The sequence below is a fragment of the Nerophis lumbriciformis genome, linkage group LG10 (assembly GCF_033978685.3).
Source record: "Nerophis lumbriciformis linkage group LG10, RoL_Nlum_v2.1, whole genome shotgun sequence".
NCBI lineage: Eukaryota > Metazoa > Chordata > Actinopteri > Syngnathiformes > Syngnathidae > Nerophis > Nerophis lumbriciformis.
The window spans coordinates 21,473,147-21,492,498 of NC_084557.2; the positions used below are offsets into that span (position 1 = coordinate 21,473,147).

The following is a 19,352-nucleotide window of genomic DNA, read 5'->3' on the forward strand; positions in this document are numbered from 1 at the left end:
TTCTGGGCGGCATTTTGCCTCTCTCAAAGGAAAAATGCTCTATGCTGGCGTTGTTTTAGGCTGTTGGAACCGTTCAAAATGCGAAAAAGATTAAAGTTTTTTCAGAGTTCCTCGAGAGTCTACAACAGTAATCAAGACAGGCGAAAGAGTGCCAGATATTACAAAAAACGACGAGAAAAGTGGCACACACTCCATTCAAAGGGAGCAGATCGAGTGAAAGAACACAAGTTTGCAATGATCACTTTGTTAAAGGTTCGCTTGATATACTTTTAACATTTAGTGTTTCCCATTTAAGTATTATCTTGATATTATTTGTATCTTATTGTAGTTTGTAGTTTTGTAAAGGACCATCTCTGCGTGTCTCAATAAAAAAAGCAAATGTGAGCAAAACATAAGAGTGAAGCTTTTACCAAAGGCAGCGATCATAAATTAAGCTTTCAGCACACACACAATGTTGACATCTGTTGATTTTTGTTTGACATTGAATGAATGAAATACAAACAAAAATGTTGACATCTGTTATATAATTATATATTGATAAAGACGGGGGCAAAACATGCATACTCGTAAACGGTGCGTGCAACAAACATGGCAGTAGACGCTAAGTCAAGTCATGAGCAAAAACAATGCATGATTTATCCGGGAAAATCTTGATATCCATTTCCTTGGCCTAGCCACAAAAAGAGAAGTTGTAGACCTTCTTGCTTTTCCAAGTTTTCATCTGTTTTTTTTTTGTATAGAATGATGTCTGAAGCACCAGATAGATCGAGATGTCTGGGTATGCGACCGAAGGATAATCCTTGGGATCACTCAACAAATCTTTTTTTTGATAGATTCCATTGCCTAGTTTGATTTTTTTTTTTACTCAAATCTGCTTTTAATAATAAGATATATACCCCTTACTTATTCAGATAGTTCACATTTTGTTTGCTGCACAGTAGCCATATTGGTTTGGTGGCTCACCACTTGAGTTATTTCCGTTTTAAAGTCACGTGACGGAATACAACCTATTAGGGCTGTAACGATAAACAGTGTCTTGATAAACCACAATAGAAAGCCCCACAGTTAGTATTACTGCTATGAATTAAAAATCATCGTAAAACCGGGATTGATAACACTTTGATAAACTCAAGGACGGGTGACACACGCTCATTTATTTAGCTAGCTCAACTGCTAACATGAATACAAGTGACATTAACCTCTTTTCTCATAATAAAAAATACATTCCAAAATTTAAACTTGTATCAACACATTGCTGTCTAAACAACTAAGATATACAATTTTGCACATTGAACCTACATGCTGTGCTGTCTTAGCACAAATCAATCAATAATCGAAGGAATATGTCATCACAAAGTGAATTTGCATGACATCACATTAACCGGACGTGTTATCAGACATAATCTGTGGAAATGGACAGGAAAATAGTGTTGATATTTGAAATAGTTGTAGCAGTCCTGCCAGCAGCCAGCATGGTACCATGTTCCCTTCTGCTCCAATATGGTGTTTGTTTTTGTTTTGTGTATCAATCGGAAAACAGTGTTTTCTTGTTACATGTGCTAGAAAAGACCCACTTAAATGCAGGATTTCATGGCATTGATAGAAATGTAAACATTTGTTTCTATCATTGAAACACAGAGGCAGAACAGCCTTGAAAGAGAGTTTCTGAAAAAGTAATTAAACATATAAACAGTATGCACATTAGAACATGTCAACACGGTACCAGACTTTGATTTACTTTACACAGACACACATCTGTTCCTACTATATGTACCCTGGTGGAGTAACTTTGGGTCAGACATTTTGCCTGTGGTTGTTTTACCTGTCGTCCTATTCATAGTTGAAGGTTAATGTTTGACACAGGAATGCGTAGTATTGACTGGGCAGGCGCTGCTGTTTTTGCTGTTATCTTTTCCACAAGGTGCTCATATCATTTGGTAAATATTAGCAGAGCTGTAGTTTAGCAGGCATTGCTAGTGGAGGTGGATGTTAGCCTTTCCTTGTGAACTTGAGGTCATGTTTACATGCAGTAGGTTAAGCACAGTTTCGTGCAAATGTTTTATTTCAGTATTGAGAAGGTCAGTTTTAGATTCTATTTGAATGATTTGCTTTTTTCTTTCGCTCATTTCCATTTTTGTTTTTTTTCCATTTTTATTTTATTTTATTCAATATCAAACAACATAACATTATTTTAACTCATCAATGGAAAGGAGCAGAAATAAGTATCATCTTACACACACTCTCTTCTTTGTCTTTTAAATAAACATGGCATGAAAAATCCTTCTCGTACGGACTGTAGATCCAATTTTTTTAAATTGTATTACCTAATCTTGTATCACTTTACGTAAACATTTATTTAGAAAAGCAAGATTTCAAAAAACACAAATTTGAAGTGATACATAGAAACAATTACTTTTCATTTAAATGTGACTATTTTAGTCTGTCTATTGTTTGACTATTTATGATCATCTAAATATAAGTAATTCAAGAAGGGAAATCTTCAACAATACTGCAGCAGTAATGATAACCATGATAATTTTGGTTACACTAATTGTGATATAGAATTTTCATATTGTTACTTCCCTATTAATTACACAAACCTAAACGTTTCATTTTACTCTTCCACACACAAACAAATAAAGGGGAACTGCATTTTATTTTTGGAATACCATCATTCAAAATCAATACATACACACATTTTTCTTTTTTTATGCATTTTAACTCGTAAATAAACACTGGCAAAAGTCAGCGAACAATGGAGCCTAGGGAAGTCGTTCGATTCCGCCTGTAGGGAAAAACATCCAAACACATTCATCAGGTTTTTTTTTTTATATACACGCTATAAGTATACATGTAATGTGGTAACAGGCACATTCATAATAACATGTAATATTTACGTATTTTGCTCATTTTAAGCATACGCCGCGACCCAGAACGGGACAAGCGGTAGAAAATGGATGGATGGATGGATCACAACCTTTGCTTTTTCCTTCAACAACAACTACTACTATTGTCATACCTGACTTCATGAGAGACAACAAACATAATAAAACAAACACTTACTGTACAATGTCTGCTCTCACTGGGATGCCTACTGATGATGTTCATACTGCATATTCCCATTTAGAAGAAGATATCATAATCCTTGCGAAGGGTTTACAAAAAAAAGGTGGGCGCATACGAGCGTATTTTCGTGTTTTTTGTCGTCTCAGGGTCTAAGTTGGCTGTCAAAGGAGATCAACTCTTTGGTTTATGTCCACAACCATCCACTATCCAGTTGAGAGGCATGATTTATAATCTAGATTTATCTTTCCCCGGCTCACAGGCTCTAAAATGAACGTTAACGCTTAAAATAACAATATCACTAATACTTGGTTTTAATATTGAGGTCCCAAAATGTAAATGGGTATGGTTGGCACATTTTAAATGTTTTTAGTGGGTTTATCTGCACAATAGACGCAATGGCATCATGGCTCCAATTAGCTGCATTGTTAGCTGACTTTATTTACAAGTTACTGTGGAATGCATTAAAACAGTTTATGAGGGACATACATGTATGTGTTCTTGTCTCTCATAAGGATTGTGAATGTTAAACATAATTCCCCCAAAAATGCAGTTCCCTTTTGAGAGTTTGGCCGGAGTTTTCAAAAGCCTGTGTTTTTAAGTACAAAAGTATATGTTTGTGTGTGGACAAGAAGAAAAGTATACATGCAATTTTAAAATGTTGGCATCCATGTGGACATGGGCCTCCAAAAAATATTTACAATGTTTCCAAACGCGTGCGGAAAGCACCAGCGTGTCGTCAATATAGGCACAACTGACTTTCATCCACAACACAAAATTATTGCATGCAAGGATACTCATGCTTAGTCTAGCCTGCCTGTTGAGTTTTTTCCTTGAACAAAAATTGTACACTGCAGCTGTGATGTCTGACCTCTGACCTCGATATATTGATCCACCTCAGGACTTGCACTATTTGTGTGTGTTCGAATTTCTGTATAGCTAAGACAGTTCTGTGTGCTGTTGTGTTTAAAATCTTCAACAACAGCTTTCATTGTTAGCTGATCTCAGCTACACATGCACTGCAGCAAAGTATTGCTATTTATAGCCTTCCTTAAAAAGGAGAAATACAGCCTAAGTGTTTGAAGAAGTAGTCTACCTTTTTGGTATCCCATTTCCCTCACTGCATTTTATAAAAAATTAAAGGTAGAGGTAAAGCATGAGTCCTAGGAAAGCGTGGAGTAGTACATGTTGGAAGGAGATGGTGAGTGCCAGTACAAATAGCAGTCTGTATGCCTTTTATGAAGACTTACCACCAGGTCTCTTTATATGCTCAAATATTTGTAGTTTAAGTCCATCTTAAATTAAATTGGTGTGCAAAAACCTGACAGTCCCACACAGAGCCGTGACATTGAGCCCCATAAGAATGGTAAGTGTGAGTCGGGCTCTTCCGTCCTACGTCACTTCATAAATGCTCTTCTGATTGAAATTACACAAAATGTAGTACCTCGGCTTACGAGTTTAATTGGTTCTGAAAATGAGCTGTAACCCAAAATACTCGTATCTCAAATCAATGAATTGAAATACGATTCCGTGCTGAGCCCGCAAAAAACACCACCATGTTTATTAACATGTAGCATGACTTTTAATATGAAAAAAATAATCTATAAATACCTAATATAGTATCAAAAACAAAACTATAGAATGTACTGCAGTAGTTTTAAGAAATAAATTAACAATGTACAGTATAAGATAGTGGATTCCACGGTAACTCCTGTGAGTTGCTTCTCGGTCAAATACCATCAACAGCTTCTTCATATTCTCACGGATAAATGTCCTTCATTAGAAATAAATATTTTGCCGCCCTTGGCTGTCTTTATCAACTCATTCAGCTTCAGACTGTGTGATACTCGTAGCCTTGTTTTTACGAGTTCTTTTTTTAATTAATAGATTATCTGCGTTTCCTTGATTGGAGAAACACAGTTACGTTTATCTCGTAGGGATGTATTGATATCAAAATCTCACCGTACGATATTGTTACTGTATTAAAGGCACGGTACGATATTATTGGGGTATTGTCCAAAAAAAGGCTTGGAAAAATGCCATAATGTGTCAAATGAAGTGTCAGGAATGTTCAGGATAAACACACTTACTGTAATTGAACAAACATAATGCTCAAACGTACTAATCATATTTTTACTACACTAACATGTATTTTTAAGTGCAAATAATAGTGCTGGAACATATACTGTTTCAAGCAAATGACTTACGAGCAAAAAAACGTACACTTGAGTGTTTTCAATGACAATGTAAACATCCAAAGCAACAAGTGTAAAACAATAATGTACAGTTTAGTGTCTTTCAAGTTTTACTTTCTGAGAAGCAGTAGACATGTTTTATTACTTTAAAAAATGCTGATTGTCCGAAAAGTTAACAAACAATTTAACTTTTGATAATGTAAATCCCCCACAAACTTATGTTCAAATATATTTTCCGGGTGATGGTTTATCAAGTAGCTTGTCATATTACTCGTATTTGCCGCAGTGTGCAGTGTCTGCAGCCCGCCGAGCACTTTCCCTTCTCTGTGGTGCATGGTGACCAGCTCTGTGTCGGTTTGGAAATGCTCCAGACAAAGGTGGCACGGCACGCCAGAGAGGTTATGTTTTTGCCATTGTTTGTTTGCAACATAACTCAAAAAGTTATGGACGGATTTTGATGAAATGTCCAAAAAAAATAATTCTTCTTATCTCCTACGGACACACTTCTCCCAAATGCTTCCTCTTTTTCTTCCCCACCTTGTTGAACCCGCACTGTGTAGAGGATTTGGGGAAATTCATTTTATTTTCAGACCGACAAAAGTGCCAGAAAAAAAATACACTCACCAACTTTCCGTTTGATACCGTCACACGTCACGGAATTATTCTGAGGATTTTCAAACCGCAATATCGTGGTATTTACAATACTGTTACATACCTAATAATCTAGGTATAAGTTAATGCTAGTATATAAGACACTGGATGGTTTGGTCAGATCTTTCAGGGTTTACTGTGACATTCGCTACATGCACTATCAGTGGGGATGCTCGTAACCCGAACATTTGCTTGCAACCTAAAGCATAACAATTAGCCAAGAGACAACTCGTATCCCAAAAAACTGGGGCACATGAAGTAGGGATGTGTATTGAGGACTGGCATATTCAGGTACCGGTTCCTATTTGGTAAAATTCTGGACTAATGACACTGCTTTCGGTACCTTTTTTTTTTTTTTTTTTTTTTTTTTTTTTAATCCAGCTGACCGTCGTAATTATGACACACAAGCGCTGTCACATTCAGTCAGGTGTCACCGCAAAGCATAAAAAAGGACACGGCGTAACAGCCGATCTGAGCCGTAAATTAATTCAAATGATTGATCCTAGTACGGGGTCTACTATCTCGACATTCCCAGCTGGCAACAGTTATGCTCCATTTACATTTGTGTTCCTCAGTTTTACAAAAAGCCTTAATTTTAAAAATGTGTAATGATCGTTATACTAAAAGCCATGACTTTCAGCAGTTATTAAAACATGCTATAAATAGGTACCATTTTGTCTGTGCTTTCTCAGATGATTGTCGGAAAATACCAGGGGGGGGAGAAGGGAGATTAAACACGCTGAGAGGAAGGAGTCTGAGTGAGTTAAATTGAGGTTCCATTGTGTCTGCCTTATTCGAGAATCACCAATTGGTTACATTTTCCCTCATGAATACACAGGCCATTAGTTAATGGGATCCATGTGGATGTGGAGGCACTTTAAAGCAGCATCCCTTTGCTCAATGTGTAGTGATGCTAAAGTCTCAAGTCTGTTGACGTAGGCAGATTGGGGAGCCATGGTGGAATAACATGCTATTTGTTTGGCACTGGCTATGGAGAGTGCTACGGGGGTTGAACTTGATGTGATCTCTGAGATGGAGTCAATGAAATTGTGGAGTCTGAGTGCTTCATTGGAGTCTGAAGTGCTTGTCACTACCATTTGCTATGTCACGCGGGGAGCTTGACCAGTTATTGTACTGTCCAGTATGTCTTCATTAGTGCACCAAGGAGCCCAGACAGACTCAAAATAGGGGAGGAACGACAGAGTTGATGTGACACAGTGTTACACAAATAAAAGAACGTACATTAGTTAGGAAGTTACTTACGAAATAGGAGCGTGGCTCGGAGGGTAGAGCGATCTTCTAAAAACGTATGGTTTCCTGGCACGAATGAAGCTTCTGCCATCCAAGTCACTGCTGTGAAAACAGGAAATTCATCAGAGGTCTAGAAAAGCACTATACAAATCTAATCCATTATTAAAATTATTATTACTTGTATCGAATATCTGATTTTGTCTTTTTCTTTTCCACTGTGGTCTGTCAGAGGGCGTGTGCTGAATGTTACGATGAAGGAGGAGAGTTTATTCCAACGGAGGTATTCTCTGTGTCCAAATGCCACTTCCCCACCCAAAATTGACCCTCGCACCCTCACCAGGAACTTATCTGTTGGAGACCACAACCTCTACAACCTCAGTCCAGGTAGGTGGCCATGTGTAAATGAAGGGTTTATTTACGAGAATATATGTTTTTTTATAGATTTATTTTTAAACATTCTTTATTGTCCATTCACAGTAACATTTATCAAACCACAGCTGGAAAAAAGTATTCAAGACCAGACGTGCCTTTATTTTGGCAAATGATAATAATGATAAATGATAATAAGCAGACATAAGCAGCTGATCATTAGTCACTTTTGACCTTCTTTTGCTTTTATCGTGCATCAGCTGCCCAAAGTCATGTGTTTATGTGTGACTGTGTGTTGCGGGTTTCCACCAGGCAGTGAGACAGACAGACAGGATCTCTCCATGATGACCAATGAACTTAGTCCTGTCCAGTCACCAGGCAGCAAGGTAAGAACACAATTCCTGATTGGGCAGTGAATTATGTTTTTTAACGTGTCAAAATGGCCATTTGTTTGAGTGTAAAAATGTAGCACTAATGTGGTAGAGTCCCCTAAAAGCTGTGGAATTGTTTTTATCAGTGTCATGTGGTCACTTCAGACGAAACAATTGCAATTACCGTTTTTTCCGGACTAAAGAGCGCAGTGGTATATAAGCCGCACCCACAACATTTTAAAAGAAAACAATGTTTTTCCCATATATTAGCCACACCAGACTATAAGCCGCAAATCTATATATATATATATATATATATATATATATATATATATATATATATATATATATATATATATATATATATATATATATATATAGTATATATATAAATACCGGTATATATTTATATATCTATATGTATATATATATATATATTTTTTTTATATTTTTTATTTTTATTATTGTTTTTAATTAGGTCTTTACACAGAAATATTTTGTAAATGTTTATTTACATACCTTAATTGTTTCCAAACGGCTGATCAAACAGAAGTCGTCGTCATGGACCCACTAGCTGCGGAAACTAGCTCTCCAATCAGCTTAACAGACTCAATAACTTCACAAATTTACTGAGGAATTTGTGAAACTGAAATAGTACAAAAAGAATGCCTTTGTAAGTTAATACTAACACAGACACTCGTAAACATGTTAGTTAATGCCAACAACACTAGCTTGATTACATTACGATAGAGCGTACAAATATGCATGAAAACACTCCTACAGACATCGCACAAGGGACGGTTTAATAGTTATGAATCGTTTTAGTTATATCGTAAAACTTACAAGCGTTGCTTGTAGTGATAAATTAAAAATTCATACGAGTAGAAACGTTATGGACGACTGACTAGAAGACCAAACGGCACCTGTACGTCCGGTTCAAAGCACTAAACAGAAGGAAATACTGTAGACGTTCACCCTGCAGCATCTGCAGTGAGCAAACCTGTCCAAAAGATGGCGCCAGAGCACAAACAATAACACACATTTTCAATGTCTCTGATTGTATTTTATGAAAACTGTTTGTTGAATACAAAACATAATGGCCGTTGGCGAAGAAAAATCTATAAATTAGCCGCACCTTTTTATAAGATGCAGAGTTTAAAGCATAGGAAAACAATTGTGGTTTATAGTCTGGAATTTACCTGGTGTTTGCCCCCCTTGCGTATGTCTATTTGTCCTGTCTCTATGTATTAGAATGTGTCATACCTGTCTCAATTCAATTGAAATGAATGAATTAATGAATTCAATCAACCATGAGTGATTAGTACATATTTCTGTTGCAAATAAACTTTTCTTGTTTCTGCTCCTGACGCTAATCTCGTATGTCCCTGCTCCAGTCTGAATCAAGGATGTTTAATGGTTTTGAGAAGGATTGTCCCTCCCCGACAGAAAAACTTGCTCGAAAGGAGTCTCTTAAGGTATATAGCTTATTTTCCCTATACACTCTTGATTAGTATGGGTTAAGGAAGTGTTGCATCATAGGTGTTATCACCCATTCATCAATAAAAACTGTCAGCTTAGTCAAAAGTATCACAGTCTTGAGTAATACAAAATCCACCCGGAGTACTTAAGTGACTACCAATTTCGTGCATACACACACCCATTGGTATTTCTCACTCTGCATGAGTTATTTATTTTTAATGTACTCTGCTTCCACCTAGTGTTTGTACTTGTGTATTAAGTAATGTATTATTTTCCTGCTTCTCAGGTTCAGAAGCAAAATTACCGGCAAGAAAAGAAACGCGCAGCCAAAGAATTGTTTAGCGCCCTGAAGGACCCTAGCGTTGTCATTATGTCCAACTGGCTAAAGGTAAGTTGGCGAAAGTGATGCACAAAAATATAAGATGGTATATTTGTTTAGAAATTTAGCAAAACCGGCTTACTAAGCTTCAATCTAACATACAGCCATTCAATAAATAAGCAGCTGCAGGTGTGATTTAGGAATACAGTACCGTACATATAAAGTAAAACAACCCTTCTAAAATGGTGCTCTACTAGCAGTTATATCTGAATTTGATAACATTGGTTCTTTACTAGATGAAAATGTGTTCTGTTTCACTATATTAATTAATTCATACATCCATTGGATTTTGCTATGCCAGGAGTTGGCCACAATACCTCTGTTCGACATTTGTATTTTTAAGTGATATTGAAATTGCTGTTTCCGATTCTTTGCTCTTAAGATCCGTGGCTCTTTAAAAAGTTGGACCAAACTTTGGTGTGTTTTGAAGCCTGGAGTTCTCTTGATATATAAGACCCCAAAAGTAGACCACTGGGTTGGTACCGTCCTGCTGAGTGCCTGCAAGCTCATCGAGAGGCCCTCTAAGAAGGACGGCTTCTGCTTTAAGCTTTACCATCCCCTGGACAAGTCCATTTGGGCTGTTAAGGTCAGACATATTTGTAGTCTCTGCGTCTTATTTGCTCTGTATAATGTTTGTGCTAGAAAGCTGAATCGATGCCCTTTGTTTCTGTTTGAGTCCATGTAAAGCTTAAGGTTCTGTATGTATGAATCACTGTAAAATACAAACAAGACTTCCTGGATTACTTAAGTATATGTGTCAAATGGTGGAGCATAACCATGCTATACCATGAACATTAAGAATGTTAGTGTTAGCTTTCCGTCATTATTGTATTTGCTTTTTACAGTATTCGTGTAGATGATGTTTGTCATTTTACATTATTATTGTTCATATGATTAGGGCCCTAAAGGAGAGAATGTTGGATCCATCACACAGCCTTTACCAAGCAACTACCTGATTTTCAGAGCTGCTTCTGAGTCTGATGGTAAGAATTTTATCTCAATGTAGTACAGTTGTTAGTTTTTTTGTATATACAGTTTATTGTACACACTCTTCCTTTAATGTGGTTGCCTCTGTAGGTCGATGTTGGATGGATGCCCTGGAGATTGCTCTCAGTTGCTCCAGTCTCTACAAGCTAACAGCCAAATCAGGAAAGGATGGAGATTTCAGCACAACTTCAGAGTCTTCCCACTTTTTACATCTTTTGCAATCTACCACGCTCACAGAGTCCGAGCTTTTGCAGTAAGTACTGCACTCACTCATACAGCTGCATACTCTACAGACCATCTCAGTTTATTGTTACAGTGTTCCCTTGCCACTTTGTGTTTTACTTACTACAATGTCAGTGCATCGCAGATTTTAAAGTACCATTGAGTACATTGAGATTTGAGTACCCATTAGGTTGGTACGTTATACAGGTACTAACAAAGGACCATGGTACTAATGAATTTAAAAAAGTACTATACTGCCTTTGAAAAATACCGGTACTTTTTTTTCTTTCATGCGCATGCTGGCGTGCTGGTAATATGAGCCGAGACGCATGTTTAGTGAGTCAACACTATAGATGTATACTGAGTACCGGTATTTTTTAGTACCGGGTCTTCCTGGACCATGAAGATTCCGGACTAACGGTACTGCTATTGAAATTTTTTTATCCAACTGACCTTGGTAATTATGACACGCTGTCACATTTGGTTCAGCTGCCGCTACATAAACATAACAAAGCATATTGTAATAATTACAAATAGAAAGCAACACCACACAAATGTTTGTAACACATCAATTCATCCTCAAAAGTCCATCAAAGTCACGCATGCAAATAAGTTATACAGCTTCAAGTGAACACCACAAAACTCACAACCGCTGCTACCGCGCTTCATCAACCTCCCTCATAGTGATCCATTAATCCACAGGCCAATGATAATCCACTCATATAAGTGAACGTTTGAAGTAATACAATAGTTCATAAAGTTGCTTTGACGCAAGATAAAATCCGCTGACAGGTCCGTAGCCAGCGTCTGACATCGCTTCATCGTGGCGCTTTTGCGACGTGGCATTAATAGACACTTTCCTTAAATGTGTTTCAGTCAGTTCTGTTTCTTAACTCTACAACTGGACAATTGAGCATTACACTTGATCACTGAATTTTTGTATTTTTATTGTTCACACACCACAGACACATACATAGGTCGGCAGCTGTCAACATACGGTCCGTCACTCAAATTCCTCGATATGTAACATAAACACAAAACTATTTTTATTGTCACAAATTGCACACCTACCTAACATGCCAATTGATTGTATTGATTTGTATGATATATTTGATATGATACAACATTTAAAAGGTCTGTGCTCTGTACATGCATGCATACATTATATTTCCAGCTGAGTGTAATTGTAATGAATAGAAACAGTGATTGATCTGTGTGCTCTCTTTACAAGATGATGTCATAACAACTGCATTAGCAAATGTAGTTGACTTGTTTTAGATCTAAAAAGCAGGTGTTGATAAAAGACTTCCCTGCTATGAGATATTACATTATGCTGTGGAGGTGTACATAGCACTTTGAATTATTTAACTGTGCTTTTTCATTTTATTGGGAAAGCACCTGTGTACGGTAAACACCCCAGCCAGTTTCTCCACGCCTTTCTCTGCAGCTGCATGAAATCAGTTCTACCTGTTGTAGCCAATCACAACTAAAAATAGGATCACATGATTGACAGAAGCAGGAAGAGAGTGGAAGAATGTGAACTATCCACATTGGAGAATATTCAGTTGTTTTCATACAGCACACAGTACGTTTAAGTGTGTGGCAGTTAAGAAAACAGATTTTCCCTTATTGATTTACAAATTGGGTGGAGACTTGACCCTCTTTGTATGGATTTACTGCGGTAACAAGTTATTTTCCTTTGAATAGAAAGAGATTGTCAATGTTTCGATTTTGGTTTAAAGGTAAGCGACATTGCGCCTGCTGCTAGAAAGTTAAATATTTGATTATCTCGTGCTTTTACGGTCTTCTGAAATATGATTACTCTGGTCTGTCTTTTTGGGGTATTTTGAAAATCTAATTCCCTTTTTGTTTGAACCCTGATGTCACACTTTAATATGGTGATTACATCATTGCTTAATGTCTCTTCATGTTTAACTAGAGTAAAGTGTGCTATAGTGGAAGACTGTTTTTCTTTGGCGTATTTGCATTTGTGTCCCTGTATTGAAAGCTGACTTGGGTTGACAGTGAGTGTCGACACAGTGAGTACATTTATATCCACTGACTACCCTGCCCTTCTTTAGGAGTGTATTACCATTGCGTCAACCTTCATTGTATTGTGTTGTAACATAGCATTTTAATATATATGCCATCTACTTCTGTGCAGTACCTTAATTATTTAAGTACAACTTTAGGAGGAAAGGGAATTAAAGTGCTACAGTGACACTACTAAAAAAATAAACAATATTAGGCTTCTTTGGCCGAGGTTTAAACATTTGTGTAATTCATTGATTTGTTAACCCAGGCTAAATCCTGCTTTGGCGCCCAGAATTACAGAATGGCTACTGCTTATATAGCTTACATCTTCTTGTGGATTTCTCTTCTGTTAAAGGTTGAATGAGTCTGTGCTGCTGGACAACCATATGGACCATGACAGATTTTCAGATAAATCGGAGCGCGACGGTCACGATGACTGGGACGCCTCCGCAAACGATAATGGAGGAAGGTTAACAGAGGAGAGTGATTTGGACCAATCAGAGGAGGCAATGCCTCCCATGCCACAAGGGACAGTTTATGTGGAACAGGGTACGGAAGAGATGGCTGAGGTGAGATCCTTTGTACGAGTAGAGCCCCCATCGTGTGTTGTCTGAATTACAGTTGCGCTTCTACAATGAGTGCAAAAAACTTCTTGCAGCTGTGACTTATGACGCATCTCGTGGCAGCTGACTGTATGTTTTCATGTGTCACATTAGGCTGGGGAAGCATCACAAGTTGAGACTGTTTCAGAAGAGAACAAGGGTCTGATCTGGGGTATTATAAAGCAACTACGACCAGGCATGGACCTCTCAAAAGTGGTGCTGCCCACCTTTATTCTGGAACCTCGCTCCTTTCTGGATAAGCTTTCTGACTACTACTATCACGCTGATCTGCTTTCACAGTCAGCAACTCTACTATTACTTTGCACGGATTTTTGGTGTTATGTATTTCTTCTTCACCACATGTCTTTTTACTACATTCCACAGAGCTACACTGGAGGACAGTGCATATGGTCGAATGAAGCAGGTGCTCAGATGGTATTTGTCCGGTTTTTACAAAAAGCCCAAGGTAAGAAACATTATGTTTCTTCCAAAAATCATTATTAATGACATTAAATTGACCCTAATGTGTGAATGTGAGTGTGAATGGATTGACTGTCTGTCTGTGTTGGCCCTGCGATGAGGTGGCAACTTGTCCAGGTTGTACCCTGCCTTCCGCCCGAGTGCAGCTGGGATAGGCTCCAGCCCCCCGTTACCCTGAAAGCGGTAGAAATGAATGGATGGACATGTGTGCACTGGCTTAGGAAAACATCACAACCTTAGATCGCAGTTATGGACGTTTTAAATTTGATTAAATAAACAAATAGTAAATGATGTATTAGCACTGTAGTTTTGTCTACTTCTAATGGACCATATTTACTGAACTATAGAACGCACCGGGATATCAGCGCACTCACTAAAGTTGAGGGGGAAAAAAATTCAATATATTAGCCCCAACAGACTACAAGCCGTAAATATATACGTTGTAAAATTATTTACACAAAAAGATTCTGTAAATGTTTATATACATACCTTAATTATTTCCAAACGGTGCCTGTAACACAGCAGTAAAACATCTGATCAAACAAAACAGAAGTAATCGTCATGGACCCACTAGCTGAGGAATCTAGCTCTCCAATCTGTTAAACAGACTCAATAACTCCACAGTGATGTATTGGTGAGTTTACTGAGGAATTTGTGGAACTGAAACAAGACAAAAAGAATGCCATTGTAAGTTAATAATACTAACACTGACACTCGTAAACGTGTTGGCATATTAGCTCTTGCTAATGACGCGGGTGCCATTACATTACGATAGCACATACTAATATGCATGAAAACACTCCTAAAGACATCACACATGGGACAGTTTAGTAAGTATAAACAATTTTAGTTTTACTGTAAACTAACAAACGTTGCTTGGAGTAATGAATGAAAAATCGATACGAGAGGAATGTTATGGGTGGCTAGAAGACGGAATGTCACTCTACTTCCGATTTGACAGCACTAAATGAAGGACACTGCAGCACCTGCAGTGAGCCGACATGTCCAAAAGATCCCGCCATAGCACAAATATAAAAACACATTATAACTAATACTAGACTATTTTTTATTATGGCTGTTAGCAAAGAAAAATCCATAAATTATCCGGTCTTATAAGCCGCAGGGTTCAAAGTGTAAGAAAAAAGTAGCGGCTCATTGTCCGGAATTTACTATATTATGTATATTATGCCTGCTTCTGTAAAAATGTAAATGGTGGAACACACATTTTAAGGCTTTCTTTCTGCTTAAGCTAACAATTATTCAAAACATGAATGATCATTTTTATCATAATTGATTTTAAGAAATTATGTATGATATACCTTTAAAATATTTATATGTATATGCTTGATTGTGTGACACACTGCTTTTTTGAAAATGTCCAGGGTCTGAAGAAGCCTTACAACCCAATATTGGGAGAAACTTTCCGCTGCTGCTGGCCTCATCCCGAAAATGACAGCTGTACTTTCTACATAGCTGAACAGGTAAAACCTTAGTCATGACTGCAACACATACATCTCGAGAGCAGGACTCAAATATTTAGGGAAACAAACTGTAAAAATGTGTCAGGTGGATTCTCAAAACCCTGGTTTCAGTTTTCGTCTGACGTTTCTCCTTTTCTTCTTCCAGGTGTCCCACCATCCACCTATCTCTGCCTTTTATGTCTGCAATAGGAAGGATGGTTTTTCAATCAGTGGAAGCATCCTGGCAAAGTCCAAATTCTACGGTAGGCAGAATACTACACTTGGTAGTCAGTTTTGTCTTGATGCATGGATGAATCATAGAAATACTGTATGCAAGACACACAACTTTTGTGTTTGACTAGTTTTAGTTTTATTGTCATAAGAGGAAGATTAGGTACCCATGTGAACACTGAAATCTAGTCTTTGCTGCAAATAGTCATAGTACACGTTTCATTCATGGTCATGTTCTACTCTCTGGTATAGGCAACTCTCTCTCTGCCATTCTGGATGGCAGAGCTAGACTGCTTTTTCTGAGCAGAGAGGAGGAATATGTCATCACCATGCCCTATGCTCACTGCAAAGGTAACCACAGCCACTTACAGTACGGGAATATAATAAACTAGAATTCCTGCAAAATAATTTTGCACAGTGCTGGGATGATGTTCTTATGCTGTGTGTGTGTCTTCTATAGGAATCGTTTATGGCACTATGACGCTAGAGCTGGGTGGGAAGGTTACCATAGAGTGTGAGAAAACAAGGTGTAACACGGAGCTGGAGTTCAAACTTAAGGTACATCAGCAAAATGTACTGTTCTTTTTTTACAGTCAGTTTGACATTTTGATGTTGTTTACTGCAGCCTTTCCTGGGAGGCTCATGCTCTGTGAATCAGATCAGTGGCAAGATCTTTGTGGCGGATGAGCTTGCTGCCACAGTTGATGGACATTGGGTAAGAAACTTTTACTTTTGAATATCTGTCATTTGCCTTAATAATAATTGTACGCTCCAGCAGGGTTGCAGGATATAAATGATGTATGAAATTAGCTGACGATAAAGATTTTAATGCAATCGTCATATTGTGGTAATGCATGTTGATGACACATTGTGTCCCCTCAAGTTTGACAGCGACAAACAACCAAAAAACATCCTCACCGCAATGGAAGCAGCTAATGTCCTTCCACAGTGCAGTTTCTAAATCACTAATCTTTGCTTCCATGGCGGCAATTGAACTAAGTTTCTTACAAGTATCTTTATCACTGGAGGACTAGAGGACAAGAAATGGCTAAACATGCTACACTCCACACCGCAGGAGGATATAAAAAAAATGCATAGCTAACCGCTAGGCTGGAGCGCTTCAATGTAAACGGGTGTGGACAGATTTGTATCAGTATATGGTTGACAGTGACTACATCGATATTTTGCTATTACGAAATGTTTGAGTTTTTTTGTCGTTTTTTAATCGTTTAGCTTGAAGTGGAGCGTATGCACAGGAAGGAATGTTTTAGTTTTTTTGTGCTGTGAAAAAGAATGTCCAACTAATGTTAGCCATAAAATAGAATTGTTCAGACACCGTATCGATTGGGTCATACACTATATAAAAGCTTATTTAATCGTTCTGTTATCTAGATGCATATTTGAATTGTCCATCACAAAGAGATGTACAACCCTAGTATAAATACATATTTACTTCAAAATATACTTCTATTCTGGCCTTTGTTTTGTAGAGGTTAGGGATGGGTATTGTTTATATTTTAATTAATAGTAGTGCCAAATCAATACCAGAGGTAAATTTCGGTACCCATCCCTATGTATATTTTTAAGTAAATCTGATCAAATGCGGTTATTGTGTCGGTAAAATTAATTTGTTCTTTGTAATCAGGACAATGAGGTGTTCATTCATGAGAAGCGGTCCGGACAGCAGGCAACATTGTGGAACCCCAGCCCCGATGTCCGCATCCGTCGCCTCAAGAGAAAAGTGGTCCACTCCGACCAGCAGGGAGAGTTTGAGTCTGAAAGGTAATACACATGTCTGTAATGGGACAATAAAGGATGAAATAACATGCTTTCGTTTTTCACTGTATTGATGTAGAACTTGGCCATTTAGTTCAAAAGAAAGTGGTTAATCATTAATTTTTCTGGTGTTGTGTTCTTGCCAGACTGTGGCAGCATGTGACCAGTGCCATCGTGGACCGGGATCAGGTGCGGGCCACACAGGAGAAGTTTGTGTTGGAGGAAGCTCAGCGCAAAGAGGCCAAGGAAAGGGGAGACAAACCATGGACCCCTCAGCTTTTCCACCAGGACCCAGAGACCACTGAGTGGACATACAAGTACATAGAGTATGACCACACACTATAAATCTCATGAAACCTTTTTTAGAGTTCATATGCGTGGCTACGGCTGAGCTATTGTCTGACCAGTCTCATCATGTTTGGTGTAGCACTCAGATGTGGGACCCTCAGCATTGTCTGGTTCAATTTGAGAGGGATGGTGTGATCCGAACGCAGGAAAAAACACAAAGACGGCATCACAATGGACTTTCTTATAGCAAGAGTTGGGCAAGTCGACACAAGGTTAGTCACACAGGCCAGTTACCCACATGAACATCTTAATTATAACAACCAAGCTTTCTTGTTCAATAGGTAACTATAATTTCAGTAGTGCAATTTTACATCAGTATAAACTGCAATCACAATGTTAAAGAGGACCTATGATGATTGTACATTTTAAACAGTTCTTTTTGGCTTAGATAATATGTATTGAATATGCTTTGGTGTACATTTTGCTTCACAGTCACATCTATAACCTGTCTTTTGAGTCTGTCTGCAAAATAATTGTTTGTGGATGCTTTCCCAGATTGCAAATGAAACCACGCCCCATCCTCTTCTAAAGTATCATCATTTATCTTTTGAAAATGTACACTGTTTAAATATATATCTCGAAGTTGTCGTCGCTGTTTTTTTCCTCAGATTCGGTCAAAATAAACTTAATAAACATATCGATTTACCCTGTAACAGCATTAGGTACACCTGCACACACTCAGATCGATTCAGACCCGAATTTGAAAAGCTGCTTTTACCAGCATTTGTCACTGCATGTTGCGTGTCTCTTTTATTATTCGTATGCCTCGATTAGATGAAAATACTGTATCTTATGGCCTGAATCTTATGTCCCAATAATTACGTCCACCTCGCTCTGACATCATGACATAACCAGACTGCAAATCTGTGAACATAGGCATCCAAAACTGCGTGCAAGCTCATGCCAAAACGCATGAACTTTGTGATTTGATGCTATGGCATTGTTATAACATGAGTATCCAACATTGTAACAACATTTATAAGTCAGAAAAGACTAAATTCATCATTGGTCTCCTTTAAATGAACAACTGTCATACAATGGTAAAGTGGAGCATTGTTTTCTTTGCGAAGGTTGAATGTTGATCTAACTGTAGTAAGGCCCTGTTGTACTCAAGGCTTGTGTGTACTAAAACACGTGCAAACCTGATAGCACACGCAAAGCTGATCTACTAAAGATTGTGTCTGTTAAGTGATCAGAATAATGCGTGCAATTCTTTTTGCGTCTGCTTTCATTAATATGCGATATATATGCAGATTATCAAAACACCCACAATACTGGGAAAAGATGCAAATATAATTATTTAGCACGTACAATGTAATTTATCAACAGTCATCACCGTTTTGCTAGCACTATTTTGCGTTTGATTCAGCACATGTCAGAAGAGCGTGCATACTGACAATTCCACACACAGCTGCAGGATCAGTGCCTGTGCTATACAGCCGAGAAACCTCCGT

The 19,352-nt window shown here is 37.9% G+C and overlaps 1 protein-coding gene across 1 annotated transcript in view; it reads left to right on the forward strand.

Moving 5' to 3' along the window:
- The window catches only part of osbpl5 (oxysterol binding protein-like 5), a 74,871-nt gene that overhangs the window by 47,975 nt on the left and 7,544 nt on the right, over positions 1 to 19,352 (forward strand). The window contains exons 3-20 of the mRNA XM_061970023.2: positions 7,390 to 7,544; positions 7,842 to 7,915; positions 9,295 to 9,375; positions 9,666 to 9,767; positions 10,141 to 10,344; positions 10,657 to 10,741; positions 10,836 to 10,998; positions 13,357 to 13,570; positions 13,718 to 13,902; positions 13,988 to 14,069; positions 15,466 to 15,564; positions 15,710 to 15,806; positions 16,027 to 16,125; positions 16,235 to 16,332; positions 16,400 to 16,489; positions 17,420 to 17,556; positions 17,697 to 17,876; positions 17,978 to 18,110. Coding sequence (XP_061826007.1) covers positions 7,412 to 7,544; positions 7,842 to 7,915; positions 9,295 to 9,375; positions 9,666 to 9,767; positions 10,141 to 10,344; positions 10,657 to 10,741; positions 10,836 to 10,998; positions 13,357 to 13,570; positions 13,718 to 13,902; positions 13,988 to 14,069; positions 15,466 to 15,564; positions 15,710 to 15,806; positions 16,027 to 16,125; positions 16,235 to 16,332; positions 16,400 to 16,489; positions 17,420 to 17,556; positions 17,697 to 17,876; positions 17,978 to 18,110 — 2,256 coding nt within the window. The 5' untranslated portion in view covers positions 7,390 to 7,411. The remainder of the gene's footprint in view (positions 1 to 7,389; positions 7,545 to 7,841; positions 7,916 to 9,294; positions 9,376 to 9,665; positions 9,768 to 10,140; positions 10,345 to 10,656; positions 10,742 to 10,835; positions 10,999 to 13,356; positions 13,571 to 13,717; positions 13,903 to 13,987; positions 14,070 to 15,465; positions 15,565 to 15,709; positions 15,807 to 16,026; positions 16,126 to 16,234; positions 16,333 to 16,399; positions 16,490 to 17,419; positions 17,557 to 17,696; positions 17,877 to 17,977; positions 18,111 to 19,352) is intronic.